Below are 22182 nucleotides of genomic sequence, written 5' to 3'. Positions count from 1 at the left end.
ACACACACACACACACACACACACACACACACACACACACACACACACCAGGGAACATTTGGTAATGTCTAGAGGTATTTTTTACTGTTACAACTGGGAAAATTCTGCTGGCATCTAGTGAGTAGAGACCAGGGATGCTGCTAAACATCCTACATTGCACAGGACAGCCCCCCAACAACAATGAATAATCTAGCCCAAAATGTCAACAGTGCCAATGTTGAGAAAGACTGCCTAATTCAATGTGACAAATATTTTTTCCTGGAAGTTTCATAGTTTTCACTCTTACATTTCAGTCTTTGATCCAGCTTGGAGTTAATTTTTGGGTATGATGGAAAGTAAAGATCAGGTGTGGTTTTTTTTGGTATTGAATATCCAACTTTCCTGGCACCATCTGTTGAAATACCTCGGTGCTTTTGTCAAATATCAACTGCCCGTATATGTGTGGGTCCATATCTAGATTCTCTAGTTCACTTCATTGATCTAAATATCTGTTACCTCATGCTCTTGGTTACACTCAGATAATACACCATTTCACGTGTGCATAAGAATCTTACAACAGTATACTTCTATTAACTTCTTCCTGACCTTTATGCTATTTTTGTCATGCTTTTACCTCCTACATATGTCATAAACCCAATAGTAATTATTATTATTGCCTTAAATAGTTAAAAATATTTAGCAGACTTAATAGATTAAACTTACATATATAAATGTATATATATAATATATATAAATATAAATATATATATTTATATAAATATGTCATATATATATATATATATATATATATATATATATTTACCCACACATTTGCCACATTTGGGGACTCTTTATTTCTTTGTAAAGGTTTGTGTTTCCATCTGGCATCATTTTCCTTCAGCCTTAAAAATTTCTTATAGTGCAAGTCTTCTGGCAAGAAATTCTTCCAGCTTTTGTTTGTCTGAAAACCTCTTTATTCCACCTTCGTTTTTGAAAGATGTTTTCCCTGAATATAGAATTCTAGGTTGGCTTTTTTTCCTCCCTTTCAGCAGCTTTTTCTTCAGGCTTGCATATTTTCTGTAAGTTTCCTGTCATTCTTACCTCTGATTTCTGTATGTGTCTTTTTTCCCCAGGCTACTTTTAAGATTTTCTTTTTGGTACCATGGTCCTCAGCAATTTGATTAGGATCAGCCTTGGTATAGTTTTCTTTATGTTTCATCTCCTAGGGTATGTTGAGCTTAGATAAACAGCATAGTTGCTCTGTAGTAATGGGCACATGGGAGTACCAGAGCCCTGTAGGAGTGAGGCATGCAGAGGACAGGACCTGTCATTGCCTCTTGAACACCTCCACAGACTCATAGGGTTCCTCGGAACACAGTTTGAGAATCCTTGCTTTTAGGTGTTATAACTTGCTCTCCCATAACATTTGCAGATTTGGTAAGAACGCTTGCTGTACTTTTGCCCAAATCATTGAACATCATCTTCCAACTAGGACTTTGTTTTTTGTTTTTTCAATTTAAATCCAAGTTAATTAACATATGTGTAATAATGGTTTCAGGAATAGAATTTAGTGATTCATCACTTACATATAACACCCCGTGCTCATCCCAACAAGTGCCCTCCTTAATGCCCATCATGCATTTAGCCCATCCCCCCACCCACCTCCCCTCCAGCAACCCTGTTTATTCTCAGTATTTAAGAGTCTCTTGCGGTTTCCCTCCCTCTCTGTTTTTATCTTATTTTTCCTTCCCTTCTCCTATGTTCATCCGCTGTGTTTCTTAAATTCCACATATGAGTGAAATCATATGATATTTGTCTTTCTCTGACTTCTTTCCCTTAGCATAATGCATTCTAGTTCCATCCACATTGTGGCAAATGGCAAGATTTCATTCTTTTTGATTACCAAGTAATATTCCATTATATATAAATCCCACATCTTCTTTATCCATTCAAAAGTCAATGGCTCTTTCTATACTGTGGCTATTGTCAACAGTGCTGCTACAAACATTGGGGTGCATGTGCCCCTACAAATCAGCAATTTTTTATCCCTTGGATAAAAATACCTAATAGTGTAATTGCTGAGTCATAGGGTAGCTCTATTTTTAGTTTTTTGAGGAAACTTCATCCTATTTTCCAGAGTGGCTATACCAGTTTCCATTCCTATCAACAATGCAAAGTGTTTCCCTTTCTCCACATCCTTGCCAACATCTGTTGTTTCTTGAGTTGTTCATTTTAGCCATTCTGACAGGGGTGTGAGGTGGTATCTCATTGTGGTTTTGATTTGCATTTCCCTAATGATGAGTGATGTTGAGCATCTTTTCATGTGTCTGTTAGCCATCTGGATGTCTTCTTTGGTAAAGTGTCTGTTCATGTCTTCTGCCCATTTCTTCACTGGATTCCTTGTTTTTGGGATGTTGAGTTTGATAAATTCTTTATAGATTTTAGATACTAATCCTTTATCTGATAGGTATTTGCAAATATCTTCTCTTCTAACTAGGACTTTGTACTGGTTGTTTATAATAATATTTTGCAAGAGGATTTATGTGTCCACGATATGTGTTCATTATATGTAGGAAACATGTGACTATTTCCTTACAGATTGAAAAATGTAAAGTGATGGCCTCCAAGAAAAAGCCCCTATGGCTTGAGTTTAAATGTGCCGACCCTACAGCCCTATCAAATGAAACGATTGGCATTATCTTTAAACATGGTGATGATCTGCGCCAAGACATGCTGATTTTACAGGTATGCTACCATTAAGGAATTTTTTTGTTCAATTACCTGAAAAAAGAATTCTGTATTTGATCTAAAAGATGCCTGCTACTGATTTTATTCCCATTCTCCTATTTTGTCCATGTACAATGATCGAAGATTTTGTAACAGAGAGTTGGCACTGGGGGAACATGGCTGTGGGCCATTAGATATGTGATCTGGTGAGCATCCCAATGCTGTCTATTCCTGAGAAGAAGCATATCCAACTTTCCCATATAGCCAGATATGTCTCCCTCACCTAACCTCTCTTTTATACATCCCATTCCTAGTGTAGTAACATAAAATATAGACGTATGTACCCCCCTGGCATCCACTTTATTCATATTTATAGACATATCTGTGCACCCACAAGTGCTCTCCTTATACACTTCACTTTGATCTACATCCACATCCACAAACTCAAGTGAATGATTTGATAGGAAGGAGACAGAAGAATGACACATAAGTGACTGAAGAAATCGTGCAGTTAAGTAACAAGCATGAATAAGTTACTAGACCAGAAGGTGGACAGTAATCAATGTTAATCATTTTGCATATTTTCTAACATTTCTGGATCAACTTTAGCTTTGCAAACCTGGAAAGTAATCTTCTCCATAGTCCACCGTTGTAGAAGTAACACAATTCCTAATATTTAATGTGGTTTATTTAAAATAGGCAAACCCCATTGATTTAAATGTAGCCTATTAAAAAATTGGTCATGTTTTCAATTCTCTCTGTGTGTTTCTGCTTGTACTTGTTTCTAATATGGAAACAATAATACCTCTTGCTCTCTTTTCAAGAATACTATGTGTATTGTCCCAGAAGTATTAAAAGAAAGAAAGAAAAAGAAATCCTTCAAACCTTTTGAAGGTTTGCTGCCTTTCAAATAAATCCATAGAATCTTCTGATTCTTGGCAGACAAACTCTTCAGAAACACAAAGCATCACTGTGTTCCTCTCCTTTTGAGGGGAACTTTGCACTTGCTCTTTATGTACTTGTTTCCCTGCTGAGGCACACTGCTTGGCAGGTGAGGGCAAGTTAGGTGAGGTCTTGAAGCCTTAGTCTCTTCATGTGCAGAATGGGAATATTAATCATATTCATGTTATAGGGTAAATGCAAAAGATTAACACAAAATAGCACTTGGTAAATTAGCAAGCATTCTCATCAGTGCTAGTGTTGCCTTGGTTTAGCCCCAGAGTGCCTTATGGATAAAAATATCTAAGAATGTAGGGGAGAACACTTTGTTGTGATGGTAAAATATACATAAGTGGAGTGGAACATTTGAATGCTGAAACACCACTGCAACCTCTCCCCACACGAACTCCGCGTATCCTCTTCCCCAGGGTCCATCTCAGGGACCAAAATTAACAGGCTCCCAGGGAAGGGGAACTTTAGAGCACCAGGTTGATAAATATAGTTGCGACTTACAGACTTTATGCTGACATATATTTTGTGTTACCAGACACAAAATACATGTTGTTTTTTTAAGGGAGAAGAAAAATTATTAAACCAATGTAATGGAAACGTTTTTGTGTTTGATGTCTAGATTCTACGAATCATGGAATCCATTTGGGAGACTGAATCTCTGGATCTGTGCCTCCTGCCATATGGTTGCATTTCAACTGGTGACAAAATAGGTATGTGATTACCTCAGGAGATGAATATACCACTCAGCTCGTTCTAAAAGATCGTAAGTCCTTTTTTAAAAATGTCTAGTTATTTTTGAGAGAGACAGAGACAGAGAGAGACAGAGAATAAGCGGCGGGGGGGGGGGGTAGAGAGAATGGGAGACACAGAATCCAAAGCAGACTCCAGGCTCTGAGCTGTCAGCACAGAGCCCAACGCAGGGCTCAAACCCACAAACCGCAAGATCATGACCTGAGCTGAAGTTGGATGCTCAACTGACTGAGCCACCCAGGCATCCCCCTAAGTTGAGCATCTGACTTTTGATTTCAGCCAGGTCATGATCCCAGGGTCATGGGATCGAGCCCCACATGGGGGCTCTGAGCTGAGTGTGGAGCCTGCTTAAGATTCTCTCCCTCTCTCTCTCTTTCTCTCTCTTCCCCCCACCCCGTCCCTACCCCACTTGTGCACACATACTCTCCCTCTCTCTCAAATAAAAAAATATTGAAAAATAAAATAAGGGATCATAAGTCCTTTAGCATAGGCATTTAATAAGTGAAAAATTACAATCATAATCCAAATAGAAAAGGAAGAAAATGTTCCAAGGTTGGTGAATGTGACTCTTGATTTAATATGGATCTGTTGAAAATACATGAATGTGTGATTTAAATCCCTGTGACTATACATGGAAATGATTTTCATAAGAACTTGTTCCCTCCTCTTTACTTCTCCACCTCTAAACTGTAACTCTTTTCACTGCACATTAAACCTCTCTCTCACAAATAACGTTTAAAAATAGACGCAAAGATCTGTCACTTATTTTAATATCTTAGAATTCACATTATTGAAACTATTACATACTCTACTCTTAGGTGCTTTTACAGACATTTAACATTTTTGTTTCAATCAGACATATTTTTATTCAAGTTTCCAATCCGAGAACTGTACAAAATCACTTCCATTTGACCCTGTGATTAAAAAAGGAAAAGGCACCGTTTGCCAAGCACATATGCTCAGCACATAAGTGCTTTTACTTATTGCCTTTGAAAGCCAACCTTTCCTCTTTTCATTCAGGGATTGAAAGCATGTCCCACAAAACTTCTGCATCCTCCTCCTTTTCTTTCTCTCTCTCCTAAGAAAACCAAACCAGGGAAAGAGCCGCCTGGTTGAAAAGCCCTCTGCCCTCCTGTCAACAGAGACCCAGCCATTCCTCCTCTGGGTCAGGCCCCAAGCCCCAGTGTCCATCAGCCTTTGTGCATCTTCTCATAGGAATGATCGAGATCGTGAAAGAGGCCACGACAATTGCCAAAATTCAGCAAAGCACCGTGGGCAACACGGGTGCATTTAAAGATGAAGTCCTGAATCACTGGCTCAAAGAGAAATGCCCTATTGAAGAAAAGGTGAGCTCCAGCTTTTCCCGCACTCTGAAGGCTCCTTATGAGCCGTCATTCATGTAGCAATAATGGGTTTGCATTTTCAAAGGATATACCGATGTCGTGCCTCCTGAGGTTTGGCAAAATACTTTACCTGTGAGGCCGTGGGGGTTTTAAGTGCCTTCCCGTGTGACACAGCATATCTGTGTAAGACGGAAGCTCTCAGTTCAGAATGCCAGTGAGCATTTGTTTGTCCTTTGACTATCAGGCATGCTTTGCATAAAATTTGGTTCTATGAAGTAACTTGGTGGGCACTTTTTACGACCGCCTCCTTTTGATGTTCGGCAGAAAAATCTAGTTACCGTGGATAGGTCCTTTCCTACCTGGGAGATGCCACATATCCTCCAAAGTAATTTCTGATGTACCTCTGCACTCTAAATGGTAAATTAGAGATCCTGAAAACATCAGTTTCACCATCCTTGCGAAGCACACATGCTGAATCCTTCACAAGCTGCATGGTTAGGCTGGCTGTTTGGCTGCTGTTTCAAGTTCTGCGGTACAGGATTACCACTTCTCATTTGCATGGTTAGCAGCCCTTTGGGTAGGAAATATAATTAGCAGCATTTATTAGTCTGTTGTATGTGTGGATTTGTGAACCCATGCATACATGAAGTGGTCACAAGCAAAACATATGTTCTCCACTGAAGGAGAAATTATTATAGGTTCTGTAGCATTGGCAAACGATGGCATGGAGAGGAAATGAGCCCTTTGATTAAATTACCATTGCTCTTTGACTCTCGTTTCCTCCATGTGCTGTTGTGAGTCACTGAATCTTCGCCTAGAATGTAAGGAGAGCAAGGAGAAAGTTAGCATGTAGCAGATAGGATGTTAATGAAATCAGGTGCCATGAACTTGAAACTGGTTCCCAGAACAGTACCTTTTTGGAAGTCGTTTATAACAGATCCACACTGCTCTTTGTAGCTAGAACACAACTAATGTTCAGATGTGTCTAATTAGTTTCAGGCAGCAGTGGAGAGATTTGTTTATTCCTGTGCTGGCTACTGTGTGGCTACCTTTGTTCTTGGAATAGGCGACAGGCACAACGACAATATTATGATCACAGAGACAGGTGAGTTTATTTATTATAATTTGTTTTTACAGTGGTAAAACATACAGGACATAAAATTTACCAACCATATCAACCAGTTTTAAGTGTGTAGTTAAGTGGCATTAAACACATTCACCCTGTGGGGCCCCTGGGTGGCTCAGTCTGTTAAGTGACAGGTGTCGGCTCATGATCTCACAGTTGTGTGGATTCAAGCCCCACATTGGGCTCTTAGCCTGGAGCCTGCTTTGAATCCTCAGTCTCCCTCTCTCTGTCCTTTCCCCACTCATGCGTGTGTGTGTGTGTGTGTGTGTGTGTGTGTGTTCTCTCTCTCTTTCAAAAATAAACATTAAAAAAAATTTTAATACATTCACATTACTGTGCAACCATCACCACCATCCCCCAGAACTTTCTCATCTTCCCCAACTTAAACACTGGCCCCACTGAACTGGTACTAACTCCCCATTTCCCCTATCCCTCAGCAGAGAGTAATATTTAAAGAGTTTAAGGTTGGAGTACACATCTAGAAGTCATTACTATGTAGGAACATAGATGTTGCGATCACCCCAGAGAGGAAGAAAATACCAGAAATGAGACCTAAGAAGGAAAAGCGATTAGCTAGAAAGATAAGTAGGGGCATATCCCAGAAGCTGGTGAAGGAGGGTGTGATCGATAGTGTCAGATGTTACAGGGAAGCAACAAAAAGAACTCCCAGACATCCTTAAATCTGAGATGCTCTGCCTTCCTAACCTACCTCGTGTCACGAGTTCACCGACCACTCTGACCATGGTCAGTATTGGCTGCCGTGCCATGAAAAGTATCTCTAAGAAATTTGGACCAGTTTAAAAGTGGGATCCAGAAAAAGCACCATATTGAGGTAAACTGCTTACTCTCTGTGAGAATCAAAGACATCACGTATTTATGGACCATACGTATGATACAGGCTATCTAAACAAGAAGAGATGATGGTAATCATGGTAGCAACAGCGACAGTGGTAGAAACTGACTCAAAGGAGATTCACAGTGATGTATTTCTATGGTGCTACTCCAAAGGAAAAGGTGAATGCCTTCCCCCACCCCCCATCCCCCACCCCCACCAAGCAGAGCAAACCATCAGTCTATCCTGAGTCATATAAAGGGCATAAGAGAGTCTCGGGCAAAATGATGACAGATTAGCCAGAGAGTTCTGACTTCTATTTCTAAGAATAATTCTCAGACGAGACGAGAATTTTTTTTAATGGCATTTGGCTGTCATCTGAAGAACACCAGAAGGATATCAAAAACACACTTGGTTCAAAGAGTGCTTTGTGGTTACTACCATACACACCTGCTAAGCTGAAAAATATCACAAGCTGATAAAACAGTATAAAAATAGCTCTCTCGCCCAAGATAGCTCATTTTCAGGCAACTTAAAAAATATCTCAGGAAATAAACAAACCAGAGTGTTGTTACAAGTGCTTATGCCCGCGTAATGATGTCAGACATTTTCTTCTCTTAAGGAAATCTATTTCATATTGACTTTGGACACATTCTCGGGAATTACAAAAGTTTTCTGGGCATCAATAAAGAGAGAGTGCCATTTGTGCTAACCCCAGACTTCCTGTTTGTGATGGGAACTTCTGGAAAGAAGACAAGCCTGCACTTCCAGAAATTTCAGGTAACTGGCCTCCCTCTTCATTGCCTCTGCCTCCTCCCAGAGTACCAATCAGATAGTGCCTTCAGGGCACAGCAGCCTTCCCCCTCACTCCATGTTAAGGCTTCTCTGCTTCTGACTACCCTCCCTCTCCTCTGTTCCCTCCATTCCATCCCTGAGTACAAAACGTGGTTTCCCATCTAAAACCAACCAGGAAGCGAGAGAGAGCATTCCGTAATCAAATAGAGAGCAAATAGAGAATGCCAGGATGGCACTGTGCCCAAAAGGGGCTTTCAGGAGGAGCGTCTGGTAAGCAGGTTTAGCCTTTGAATATTTATCAATTCAAGACTGTCTGGAAGATCCAAATTCCACATGTATTTTTTCAGGACTCTCAAACAATTGTGAGCTTCTGATTTTTGCTGCAGGTATGCGTTTATCAGGTTACTACAGAGGGAATTCTGGCCGCACCACTGTATGTAGTCCCCTTTCGGTGAAGGACAGTCTCTTCCCTCACTTGATCCTGTCAACTCCACTGTGGGTTGTACAGAAAAGCTCAGGCCTGTCCTGCTCACCTGTAAACAAGCTCCTGCATGGGTCACCCCATCTCCCTGGAAGTGTTCACATCCTGCTTTCTTTGTCACTCCTTCCTGGTCTCCATCCACTTTTGACTATCAAATATTTCAAAAATGCAAGGAGTAAAATTTTCACGCTTGCAAATTTAATAACTGTGAAGGAACAGACCTCGAAATTACTACGTAATGACTACATAAAACACCTATTTATAGCCCACACAGACACAAAACAGATCAGTAGAGGCAAAGAGGGATTCCATTATATGCACAAGCGCCTTGGGTCCCCTTTAAAGAGTGCCCCCGCCCCCCCGCCCTCCCCATTTTAGGCCTGTCTTAAACCCGGTGTGGCTTGCAATTAGGTCAGGAACAAGCCTTTTTTCAGAGTCTCTTCTTGAGTTCCCTGTTATCCTTGGGACATGGCCTGGGCCTTGAAATTGTGTGGAACAGGAACTAGGATGTATGTATTGTTTTGAAACCTGCCTGTTCTTGTTTGTTCTCCCGGCTGATTTCGATTTGATTACAGGACTTACCCATCCCCCAGCCCCCACAGTTCTAGGAGCCTTGTCAGAGAAACTGAGATCTTTGGGGCCAGATGGTCTTAGGATTTTTTAGTGTGTGTTTCTGGGTAAACTCAACTGGGTTTCAGACTATTTCCAGGGATTTGACACATTTCAGTCCTGTTTTTCTTTAAAGTTAAAAATCACATATGTTGACAACTTCCTGGAACAGAAAAATGGTTCCAAAAATAATAATAATAACCTGGAAGAATTTTACCATTTAAAGAAGTGGGGGACACTCAATTCTTCTGCAGAGGAGGGGGTTCATCTACCTAGCTTCAAGCACAGCGGCAATCCTGCCACCAGGAGAGGCAGGCGCAAAGGCATCCGCCCTCGCTGGCAGGCTCTCCTGCTTTCTGTGCCTTCTCTTCCTTTTTGTCATATCGCTCCCCAGAATGACCACCCAGAGTGCCCGTGCCACCCCTAAAATCCCAGCAGCACTTCTTCCTGTAATCTTCTTTGTTGTTAAGTTTCAAAATATTCTTTAATGAAAAGATTTGGGATGTGGGAGGCCAAGGAGACGTTGCTCCCTGCCCCAGGCAGCTTCTACTCCAAGCATGAAACCTTTGCAAGGCGCCTTTGTGCCAACCTGTTGGTCTGGGACCAGTTCTCCATCCCTGTGACCAAAGCTGCTTTCTTAAAATCACTAGAACCTCTTTTTTTTTTAAGGGATTTTTTAAAGGGATTATTTGAATGAAATGTGTAGAATGCTTCCCCCAGTGCCTAGACCACAGCAAAAATTTAATACACAGTAGCTTCCGATGTCACATACATCACAAAGGGTCTTCCAACTTTGAAAACTTTTAAGTTGAGAAGCCCTCTTAGAAATGAGATCTCAAGTCCAACGGCAACATATGAAACACAAGAAAGTAGTAGCATTGTTCTGGTTAAAGAGCACGTGGGGGTCCAAGCTCTGCCTGCTTGCCCCCACCCCCCCACCGGACAACAGGAAAAACAGTGGACATATATACATCTATGTGTACAATTATACAGACACAGGCTTTCTAAAGTTTCCAGCTTGATAAAGATGAGCAGCAGGTTTTTCGTCATTTGATTCAGACCTTGTGACAATTTTTTTTTTTAAACACACTACTAAGCCTTCCGGATGTTTTTCTGTTTTTTAGTTTTATGTTCCCTTTTTGAGATGACATCCTTCAGGCTCTGGGAGTACATCTCTAAACCCTCTAAATAGCAACGTAGGATCTTGTATACTAAAACTGCCACTTTTAGGCAGGCTGGGAAATGTTGTATATATTTACATTTTAAATCAAAGGTGTCCTCATTTCCAGTGAACCGCTAATTTTGAATGGGAAGGTTATTTAATGCATGCATCACATTTAAATAACCTGTTAGGGAGGGTGGATAAAAGCTGACCCACTTTTGTTAAGGGTGAGGTGAGCCTTCCCCACAAAGATTTAAAAATATATCTAGCTCTTGGCTGGTGGACAGAAGGCCAGAAAATGAAAGAGGAAGGCACTGTTTTATCCCACCCCTTTCTTTTTTCCAAAATACTCAGTTTAGCCCCGGACCATATTAATAAATTATTTCTAGAATAGGACAGACTTCAGGAGCAAGCTGTAATCAGACAAAAAGACATAAAACCAAGGCGTACTTACTACTTGAGTCCAGGAATATCTGTTAGCCTGCGGAGCACGGTCCTATACACCAGGTGCTAAACATGTACATTTCAGTGGTGATGATGTTGATAGATACATTCTCTTTTGAAAACTCTCTCCCTTACTGAAGAGTGAAAAGAGAAAACAATATTTTACCCCAATAATTTATTTTAGAACCATTTTGCTTTAAATGTCACTAAACGGTTTTAGAACATAGATTACATGCAAATACATTTATATCATTAGCAAATGAAATTTGCCTTCCCCTTTATTTTTATATAGGAATGTGGGGGCTTCGTTTCTAATTTTAAAAGTAGTACGTGTTTCTTTTTAAAAAGCCAACAAAATATTAAAAATAACAGAAGGATATTAAGAACCCATTATCCCACCTTCCAGAAATAACACTGTCAACATTTTAGTGTTTTTCCCTCATTCTATTATTTGGTATTATACAAGGTTATAAATTAACCAGAATTTGGTTAAAAACGGAACTTTACAGATACAGTGTGACTCCCTATAAACTGTTCAGTGGCTTCTCACCTCACTTTGACTAAAATCTAACTAAGCTTTCCCTACAAGGCTCTCCCCACAGTCTCGCATTTGGTCAAGGTCACAGTGGCTTTCCTCCACATCCTCCCCATTCCTGCCTTCTCCCTGGAACACCCTCAGATCTCAGCCTCAATGTCATTCCTCAGAGCAGACCCCCAATGAGGTCCCTCGAGTTATCCTTTGCCTCAGCCCCTGCATGTTGCTTTCACAGCACCTATGACAGCATATCATTATATGTATGAGTCTGTGCAGCAGGACCACACCTGACCTGACTCCCTCATCAGGGGCCTGAGACCTAGTGAGCGCTCAGTGGTTATTTGCTGAGTGGAGGAGAGAAGGTTGGGAGGGGGGGAGGGGGACAGTTCTGGAATTGGTTAGTGGCTGGATGAGGCCAGGCGACCTCCTTGGATTTCCTCCTTCTCCATAATACATTGTATTCTGTGAGTTTATGAAATATCAACTCAGGCATAGATTGACAAGCTCCTGCCACACATATGTTAATAAGCCTTCAAGATACAGGTTAAATATCTACACATCAGAAGAGGAAGTAATCCTAGTTATGAAATCTGATGTGTTTTTTTAAATGTTTATTTGTTTTGAGAGAGAGAGAATATGTGCAAGCTGGAGAGGGGCAGAGAGAAAGAGAGAGAGAAACTTAAGCAGGCTCCATGCAGTGCAGAGCCTGACATGGGGCTCAATCTCACAATGACGAGATCACTACCTGAGCCAAAATCAAGGAGTCAGACTCTTAACCAACTGAGTCACCCAGGCGCCCATGAAATCTAACATTTTATTAAATTATACAAAAATGTGGGGTGCCTGGGTGGGTGGCTCAGTTGGCTGGGCATCCAACTTTGGCTCAGGTCATGATCTCACAGCTTGTGGGTTTGAACCCTGCGTCAGGCTCTGTGCTGATGGCTCAGAGCCTGGAGCCTGCTTCAGATTCTGTGTCTCCCTCTCTCTCTGCCCTTCCCCCACTCACACTCTGTCTCTCTCTGTCTCAAAAATAAATAAGTGTTAAAAAAAATTTTTTTAATTATACAAAAATGTAAGTGTCACATCACATGGTGCCTGTTTACATTTTTGTGGAGAGTTCCTTAACAATATAAATATACATATTTTTTCCCGATTGGATCAGTAGCTCATGCCAAGAGAACAGGACACACAGTATATACCTATAGTGTACTTTCAATATGGAACAGTTTCCAAGGAGTGTGAACAACTTGGCCTAGTATATAAACAAGTATTTTGAAGATGTTCTTTGGACACAGTAGGCACTAAGCAAATGTATGTTCAATACAGCTGAAGAAACCAGGGGAGCCCAATAACACCTTCACAGGTGCATCGACATAAAGCAGGCAGCTTGATGAGCATACTTAAAAGGAAGGCATTTGCCCCTAGATGTCACTCTTAAGAAACATTTTATAGGAGAGTAGTCTGGGACATATTCGTTGTGTTATTTTAGTCTTGGGTGCAGCTTTATCAGGCCCTGCCTGGTGCCCACCGCTGGCGGAGCTGTCCTCACCCCAGGGCGTACCCCGGAGCCTTCACCTGCAGGCTCAGCCCTGTGCCCAGTCTCCATGCAGTGTCCTGACCTGGGCTGTTAGGAAACCTTTATTCAAAGTCTATCTCTGCTGCCATCTTGCTCTCATCTTGGATCCCAGGGTCTTTTAACTACTTCTGCCTCAGTTAATCCACCTCTACGACTGGGGTCCTGCTCCCTCCTGACACTTGCCTTGTTGGAAATGCAAGTAGTCTCCTTCACCCCAGCCACAGGGACCTCCCGGGCCACAGGGACCTGACCATCTGACCACTTCTGAGGACTGTGGCCCCCTCCCCATTATTTCCCATCCCTATTCTCTGACTGCCCTTGTGTGGTAACCCTGCACTGGTCTACACCAGTAGCTATCTATACTTGTAACCTTCCAGGCTGGGCTTTCTCAGCCTCCTGCTCCATCCTGTTATAGTCCCCAGGCCCTGTTCTTCCATATCCAAGATAGCATACCATTTCAACACACACTTCTTAACTACCTGCTACATTTCAGGCCTGTGCCAGGCCCAGAGAAGGCCCAAGTCCTGCTGGAGCAAGGCAAGATGTCTTTACAGTTGAATAGCCTTCCAATATGACTTGTTCACAGATTGATCCTGATTTTAAAGCATTGAATCTTAGCATTCCTTCATCGTGTGTTTGCAGATGCCCAACAGTGTTCCAGACTCTGTTCTGGGCACAGGTGGCCAGGAGCACAGCCCTGACACACTGCAGAAGACACACACACACACACACACACACACACACACACACACAGAGCTTTGTTCTAAGGATTGCAAAAGTGGTTTGCAGGGGGAGCAATCCTGCCCTGGGGGATGGAAAGGGACTGCCAGTGAAGGGTTCTCATCAGCCCTTGATAAGATCAGTTCCATTTGTTAGGCAGATACAGGGAGGGGAGGAACACCCAAGCAGAAAGAATAACATTAGCAAGGGCATGAAGTGCGTATTTAGTATCAGTACTTAAGAACAAAAAAGTACAGTTGTTTGATATGGTTGGAACACAGGTATTGATGTGAATGTGTCCTGGAGTTTGGGTCAAGAAAGGAGATCTGCATTCCATTTGAAGCAGTGCAAGGGCTGGATTAGGGGGGTTAGAGAGCAAAGCAAAGAAGTCATTTAGAGCTCAATTGGTTAACCACAAATGACTGTAATAGAAGCCTACTATAGGTCAACAGGGAGATGACAAGTTTATCTGTCAAACTGCCCACAATACACTGAATTGATAAAGGATTCACTCTCAGGACCTGCACCCAGGACCACTAACAAGGTCAAGCTCAGCCTTCTAGCCAGGCATGAAGATGCTCAGTACTGTACTATCTGTTGGAAGATACTGTCAGAGAAGGGTCCAGCATCAGCCATTTGTAGGCGTTTGAATCCCCTGGTGAGGTACCTGCCCCAGACGCAGACTTGAAAGATGGCCTTGAATTGGACTGATGTGTTAATCTACCAGCATGCAGGGTCACTCAGTGTCTAAGATATTAGACCCCTGTGACTTTTAAACATTTATGGAGAATAAGCTTCCAACTGTATCTTCTTTCAGTGTTTAGTTTCTTTTAGAGAAGTGTTTTGTCTACCTGAAGAATATTACCGAGGGTGTTACCATGTTACCAAAAGTGTACTCTTTATAGAGATCCTCTTGTGAAATCTCTATCAGGTCATAATCTCTAGAAAAGCTGTGTTTCTCCTATCATTTTAAAAAAACTCTTCTGAGCATTGGTTAAATAATGGATTTGATTTTCCTTTTGGCTACAGATATATTTGAAGACCACCCATAGCAAGTAAATAGCATTTGTGATGTATAGCGTTAAACTGGTCTCTGTTCGAAATCCACTGTGATCTTTTCCTTTGTCATTCCTTTCCTTTTTCTACCCAATTCTAATTAATGTTATTTAGACTTTTGTGTATCCAGGTAATCCACCCTCAATCTTTTTCAGAACAGGCTAGTGCGTGCACACGCACACACACACACACACACACACACACACACACCCCTACATACAATCCATTTAGAATATGTGACTAAAGCAGAACGACCTAATTGTAACCTTTAGGTTTCTAATGAGCTTCCAAGTATCTGAGAAGAGGGCAATACCGCCCTTTCCCTGCTAGACAGAACTAGTCTGAGAATCATTCTTAAGAGGTCCTTAGGGATAAGAATCCTAATTCAAACTCAGCAAACACACAGCCAAGCGTCAGACACACTCTTCTTTCAGATTTCTCGGAAAGTGCTTCCTCCTGCCTTATGAGCTCAGCTAATCGGTGACTCTCTGTTTTGCCAAAATAACTTCTAAAGGCATTGCTTGGCCAATTCATTAATTTTTATACAAAACACAAATAAAATCCTCTTTGACAGAAATACGATTTCTCTCCACCATCTCCTTCCTCCAGCAGACAGCAGCAGCATTAATATTTAGGAAAAGTCAGTGGGTGAGGACGTTGCTTTTCATTGACGGCTATTTGTGAGTTTTCTTCTCTCTCTTCTCTGGGCCCCGGAGTTCCTGTTTTGTAGTCCTGGGGCTACTTCCTCATTTGTGTCAAGATGGACAGTAATATTTCACTTCCACTTTGTTCTCTAGATGAAAATAGAGGAGTTTGTTTTAAGAAAAAGTAGGCCCATTCCGTATGACCCTGCACAGTCTGAGGCAGCCAGAACTCACTGGCAGTTAAGAAGAAATTAGGAGACTGTGTATAGAAAGTTTTCGGTTTAGTGAACTACGTTGGGCCGGTTAACAAATCAACTCCAAGTTTGGACCCCGAAATGATCATGAAGTCCTTTGTTCCCAAGACTTATGGGAGTGGTAGCTTTGTAAAAACAATCCTCTCTTTTGGTACTAGATGCTCTAATCAAGGCATTTGAATCAACTATGAAATTAAGAGCTGATATACTATCTAGGCTCAATCACTTGATCAGCTACTCACGTATACCATTCCAGCTAACAACATTTCAGTGTTCCCCACATTCACATCCATTAACAAGTACATTACACCAAATCCCTGAAATCAGGTTCTACCTTTGCCCCTTCTTCTCCACTCAATATTATAAAGCCTTCCCCAGGCAGCTGAGAAGGACAGAATGAGGATGTTTGAGGTCAGTGCCAGGCAGGCCTGGCAGAAGGGAAAAACTCTGCTTCCCCAGCCAGTCACTTCTGTGTTCTGTGCTTCCACACACCCCCAGGTCCCCAGGCCACATCCTCAGTCCCCCAAACCACAGGCCTCCGGCCCCAAGGCAGCATGGCCAGGGTTCTTTCAGACACCCTGTGGCTGAGCACAAAGGGCAGAAATGAAACTTCTGGGGCTTGAGGGGGTGGAGCAAGCACCCAGCTGTGCCCCTGGGGCAAGAGAACCATCTGCACACACAGCCAGGGTGCTGGCTTCCTACTTCCCACCCACCTCCGCATTGAGAAGTGCGCGTTCAATAATGCAACTTCTCATACTATTAATAATAATTGCCGACCACATACATAGCACTGAAATCTCACCACAACCATATGAAACGGGTATTGTTATTATTCTTCTTATTCTACAGATGAGGAAACTGGGGTCCAGAGAGGTTAAGTGATTTTTCCAATGACAAACAGCTTGTCGGTAATAAAGCCAACATTTGAACCCAGGCAGCAAGGTGTGAACCTGCAGTTTTTACCATGGCTCTGTACTATCTCTAAGAAAAAGAGAATAAATCTCTAATTAAATCTCTAAGCCTGCACTGCCAGTCAGAATTTACATATTGTGTCTGACCAGCATAGGGCATGAAAATCTAGGGGGAGGAAAGTTCTTTCTCACAGAAGTGACCCTTGTGTGTAAATATCAGAACTGAATAAATTCGAACCAGCAGAAATGCTTTATATAGAGGAGATGGCCTTCGAGACTGACACAAGACATTTGTCTTCCTTTACCATGTCCCTGTGTGCTACAGTGACGAGTGAATCCATGGGTTGCTGCTGAACAAATATGCACCGGAGCACCTACGGATTGGTGTTAGAATAGCTTGGCCGCAGGTCAATTTCCCTTCTCAAAAATTTTCTGTTAAGGAGTTTGACCACACAGTGAGCTCAGAAAGCAAGGGTTGTGCCTGAAGCCCCCAGTGTACAGAAGGATAGAAAATAATTAAAAATCAGAATGTACTCTAATTCAAAATCAAAAGGCATCCCCATCTCTGCCCTTGTGAAAATTGTGTGAGCTAACAAATTAATAAGCCAGTTGCCGGGGGTGAAGTCTGCCCTTTGCCTGTGTAATCACCAAGAAATGAGAGTGACTTTGGTCAGTCCAATGGAGGAGCAAAAGATAATGATTTCCAGACATAAGTAAAGTCATTAAGGATGCAAGAACACTAATGCGCTGGATCCACAGTAGGAAGAGCCCAGTCTTTTGAGTCTGGGAGTGTCCAGCTCCCTGACAAGTAAGCAGAAAGCAGGTAAAAGTGATCTACCCTCCAGGCAGGGAAAGGAGAGGACTAACACTTATTGAACACTTGCTATGTGCCAGTCTCTGTGCCAGGCATTTTTTATATATATGGTCTCATTTAATGCCAGATCAGTCCATGGGTTTTTCTACTTAGACAGGGTGATGCGTTCATGGTCCAGCCTTGACACACAGAATGATATAGGCATGACTACCATGACCATTGCCGTTATCCTGCCACGTGCAAATGACACACACAAGATAATGTAAAAGCAAAAAGGAAGAGCGCCTGGGTGGCTCAGTCGGTTAAGCATCTCACTCTTGGTTTCTGCTCAAGCCATGATCTCACATTTCATGAGTTCGAGCCCTGCATTGGGCTCTGCACTGACAGTGAGGAGCCTGCTTGGGACTCTCTCTCTCTCTGCCCCTCCCTTACTCTCTCTCTCTTTCTCTCTCAACACGTAAATTTAAAAACTTAAAAAAAAAAAGAAAACTCACTATCTTAACATTTTGGCCTGTAGACTTCCAATCTTTTTTCCATGTAAATATTTTGTGTTCATTTGCCAACATGGGCTGATGCCACCTATGCTGTTGTTTTATGCCTGCTTTTTAACTCAGACACTTTCACATGCTTGTTCAATATTCTTTCACGGTATCATTCTAGCAGTTACAGAGCAGGCAGTTGTAGGTACTTTCATCAGTACCCAACTGTAGGATATTTAGGTTACCTTCAAGTTCTTGCATTTTTAAACATTCTAACAAATATTCTTATGTATTGGTCACTGCAAAATTATCCAAGTTTTTAAAGGTAAATTTCTAGCATGAAAATTGCTGGGTACAAGGACATAGGCATTTTTTTAAAGTCCAGTTTATTGAGGCATTATTCACCTACAGCAGAACTGGGCCTTTTTGTGGGTACAGTTCTTTGAATTTTGACAAATGCATCAGTCACGTAACCATCACCGCAATGAACTTCTCTAACATTTATTAGCATTCTAAAGCTTTTGATGCATGTTATCAAATTGTCTGCTAGTAAAATTATACCTATTCCCACCTACCATCGGCCTATGAAATGTGAACATTGGGTATTATTCTTCAAAAAAAAATTTTTTTAAGATTTTCCAGCTGGATAGGTGAATGTTTCCATCTCATTCCCTTACATTTCTTTGATTACAAATGAGGTTGCATATTTTTTCATATTTATGCTCTGTTTTTATGCCTTATGGTGTGAAATCACATTTATATCCTTATATCCAGATTTTTTTGAAGTATTCATATCTGTAATCATTAACTTCAGTTTTCTTCAACACACCATCTTTGCCAAGTTACAACATTAAGGTTGGGCTGTCCTCGTGTTGTAAAATTGAGAACCTTGCACTTTCTTCTTTACTTTGGCACAATATGATTGAAATAAGCATGCCTTGCTTAATAAGTGGACTTAACTCACCTGTGGCACCTTGCTCAAAGGCTTTTGGAGAATGCGCCAGGCAAAGCATTTTTTTTTCAATTTTTTTAACTTTTATTTATTTTTGAGATACAGAGCATGAATGGGGGAGGAGCAGAGAGAGACGGAGACACAGAATCCAAAGCAGGCTCCAGGTTCTGCGTGGTCAGCACAGAGCCCAACGCGGGACTCGAACCCATGAACCACGAGATCATGACCTGAGACGAAGTAGGATGCTTAACCGACTGTGCCACCCAGGCGCCCCACGCCAAAGCATTTTTAAAGCCCTCTCGCTCAGTATTCAGAATGTGTGTAGGGGCTCCTGGGTGGCATAGTCGGTTAAGCATCTGACTCTTGATCTCGGCTCAGGTCAAGATCTCACAGTTTGTAAGTTCAAGCCCTGCATCAGGCTGTGTGCTGATGGCACAGAGCCTGCTTAGAATTGTGTCTCTCCATCCCTCTGCCCCTACCCTGCTTTTATTTAAGTTTTTAAATAAACTTAAAAAAAAGAATTTGTATTACAATTCCCAAGTTTTTTCAACAGTTTGGAGCATCAGTGAAACGCTAATACGTTGGTTTTCTTAGAATAGGGCAAATTGTAAAATAAAGATGAAAACAAAACCTCAAATGCCACATTTCCATCATTTCTCTGGATTCCATTAGCCCTTGGCAAACACGTATGCTTACATGAAGCTCAGTGATCCCAGTATGGTGTTCAAAAACTGACTCATTTCTTTAAAGAGAGTACAGAAATTTCTACCTTCAGTTTCCTAGGAGAGAAACTGATGTAAAAGGTAGAGTAAGAAAAAAGATGAAATGTACCGTATCAACCAGTTTTCCCCGAGCACACCCTGGACATGGGCGATTACACTAATGTGCTTCCTAGGGTATGGAAATAGCATATGTTCTCATCAAACCCTCCATCTGAGAAAGAGGATCTGCCCTGTTGGTGATAGCTTCCTCTCATGGACAGGATAATGCTATGTAAATTCCAGGATCCCTGGGCAGTCATCACCCTACTTAGTTACCTCATCAACATAACTGTACTTTCTTTCCCTTCATCCAGGACGTCTGCGTTAAGGCTTACCTCGCCCTTCGTCATCACACAAACCTGCTGATCATCCTGTTCTCCATGATGCTGATGACAGGAATGCCCCAGTTAACAAGCAAAGAAGATATTGAATATATTCGGGATGCCCTAACAGTGGGGAAAAGTGAGGAGGATGCTAAGAAGTATTTTCTTGATCAGATCGAAGTGTGTAGAGACAAAGGATGGACCGTGCAGTTTAACTGGTTCCTGCATCTTGTTCTGGGCATCAAACAAGGGGAGAAACATTCAGCCTAATTCTTTGGGCTAGAATTAAAAACAAGTTAGTGTTCTAAAGCTTTAAGTCAGCATGTCCATCATTGAACTTGGACTGATGGACAGGACATTATGAAAGCTGGCACTTCAGAAATGCAGCTCTGTTGCTGGAGGAACCCTTTACTGGAGAAAAATACTGGCATGTCGGTTTGTTTAAATAATGTTCAGTTTTAGGCTTGTATGCAGGTTTGTTTTTTGTCATTTGCTTCAGTGATGTTGGAGAACATTCTAAGTTTAAACAAACTATTTCTTCATTGTGCCTGCTGGTTTGACTGTCTTATTACCGAGTGTCTCTGGAAATTGGGAATAATTGGTGACATCTCTTTTCATCTGCGTATACTCTCAATTTGGGTCATTCTTGTGCTCCTCAACCTCTTTAGAGAAAAAGACGTAATCGTTGTAACCTCTGTCTCATTCCCTAAAGGACACTTCCAAACATCCCCCTCCATGTCTGTAGATGCTAGCGATTTGCTAAAGGCAAAGGAAGGCGAGTTGGTCTTTTCAGTGTCTTTTGTAATTAGGTTCTTGTACAGTGTACAGCTGAGATGCACAAACATACAATGGAAAATCTGGACCTTTGTGCCCTGGCACTTCTCTGCTGGTCTGCTTCAGGGTTACGAAGAGGAAGAACAGAGAGGAGACCATTCATCTCAACTCTGCCCAAGAGCAGATTGCCAATTCCAGCTACTACAGCCTTCTCCAGCATGGAAACAGGAAGAAACTAAAGGGACTCATTTTTCACCTTTACATCCTCCTCCCTGCCTCCCTTCTTCCTTAACTGTTACCCTCCCACAACTCTTTACCCAAGTTGTGAAGTCCTCAAGAATGCATCTACCCTAGAATTCAAAACTTAGTTGAAAAGCAATTTCTCCCCTAGGGTTACTGGAATTTTATGTACTTATTTGTAAAAATGTTTGGTGGAGTTTTTTTTTTTTAAGTATATTATTAAAGAGGACATTCTAGGAAATATGGATTTGTTTTCACACGCCTTAATTTTACATTTTGGTCTAAGAATTTTTATTCTTTTTTTTTAATGGAAGAAGGTATTTGGTATCTGAACAGTATTTCATATTAGCAAGAACACTACTTGCCCTGTTCATCTCTCAGTTTAAAGGACTTTTAAACTCTGACACATTCTTCAGATTTCCTAAAAATTGAAATGGTTTCTTTAAAAATCATGTTCTCTCCTAAATAGCTTGCTATTTATTGGAAGTGTTGTTTAACCTTAGAGAAAGATCGTTAAATTATTTATAAAATATTTCTAAATTACCTAGAGTTAATACTTTACCTAGAAATAACTGTTAACCATGTCTATGTTTAAACACAATCAGATATAAATAGGTATTTAAGTTAAAATTTTTCTAAATAGATACCTTTGGTGTAGTCTGAACTTTTTTTTTTTTTTTTTTTTTGTATATGTAAAAGGCCTTTGAAGGTATGGGTAACACTGCTTCCTTGCCGGCTGAGCCTTTCCCTTGCTTCATAAGGTGTCTAGAAAGAACTCTTCCTTGACAGCTCGTTCTTTCAAAACTACTCCATCCCCTGGTACAGAAGACCATGCCCTGCAACGCATTAATGAATGCATTGATGGAAGGTAGATGTTGTATGACATTTTTACAACTATTCCCCACCATTCTTCTGAACAAGAACAGGAAGGATGATGCTTTCTA

The 22182-nt window shown here is 41.4% G+C and overlaps 1 protein-coding gene across 3 annotated transcripts in view; it reads left to right on the top strand.

Annotated features, from left to right (window-relative positions):
• The window catches only part of PIK3CG (phosphatidylinositol-4,5-bisphosphate 3-kinase catalytic subunit gamma), a 33138-nt gene extending 11659 nt beyond the window's left edge, over positions 1-21479 (top strand). For all 3 annotated transcript variants that reach the window (XM_049641332.1, XM_049641331.1, XM_049641333.1), the window contains exons 6-11: positions 2578-2724; positions 4277-4367; positions 5623-5753; positions 6744-6855; positions 8331-8488; positions 20216-21479. In XM_049641332.1, coding sequence (XP_049497289.1) covers positions 2578-2724; positions 4277-4367; positions 5623-5753; positions 6744-6855; positions 8331-8488; positions 20216-20494 — 918 coding nt within the window. In that variant the 3' untranslated portion in view covers positions 20495-21479. The remainder of the gene's footprint in view (positions 1-2577; positions 2725-4276; positions 4368-5622; positions 5754-6743; positions 6856-8330; positions 8489-20215) is intronic.
• The last annotated feature ends 703 nt before the right edge of the window (positions 21480-22182 follow it).

The sequence above is a fragment of the Panthera uncia genome, chromosome A2 (assembly GCF_023721935.1).
Source record: "Panthera uncia isolate 11264 chromosome A2, Puncia_PCG_1.0, whole genome shotgun sequence".
In the NCBI taxonomy this organism is placed as follows: Eukaryota; Metazoa; Chordata; class Mammalia; order Carnivora; family Felidae; genus Panthera; species Panthera uncia.
This window is presented reverse-complemented; position numbering and strand designations above follow the sequence as displayed.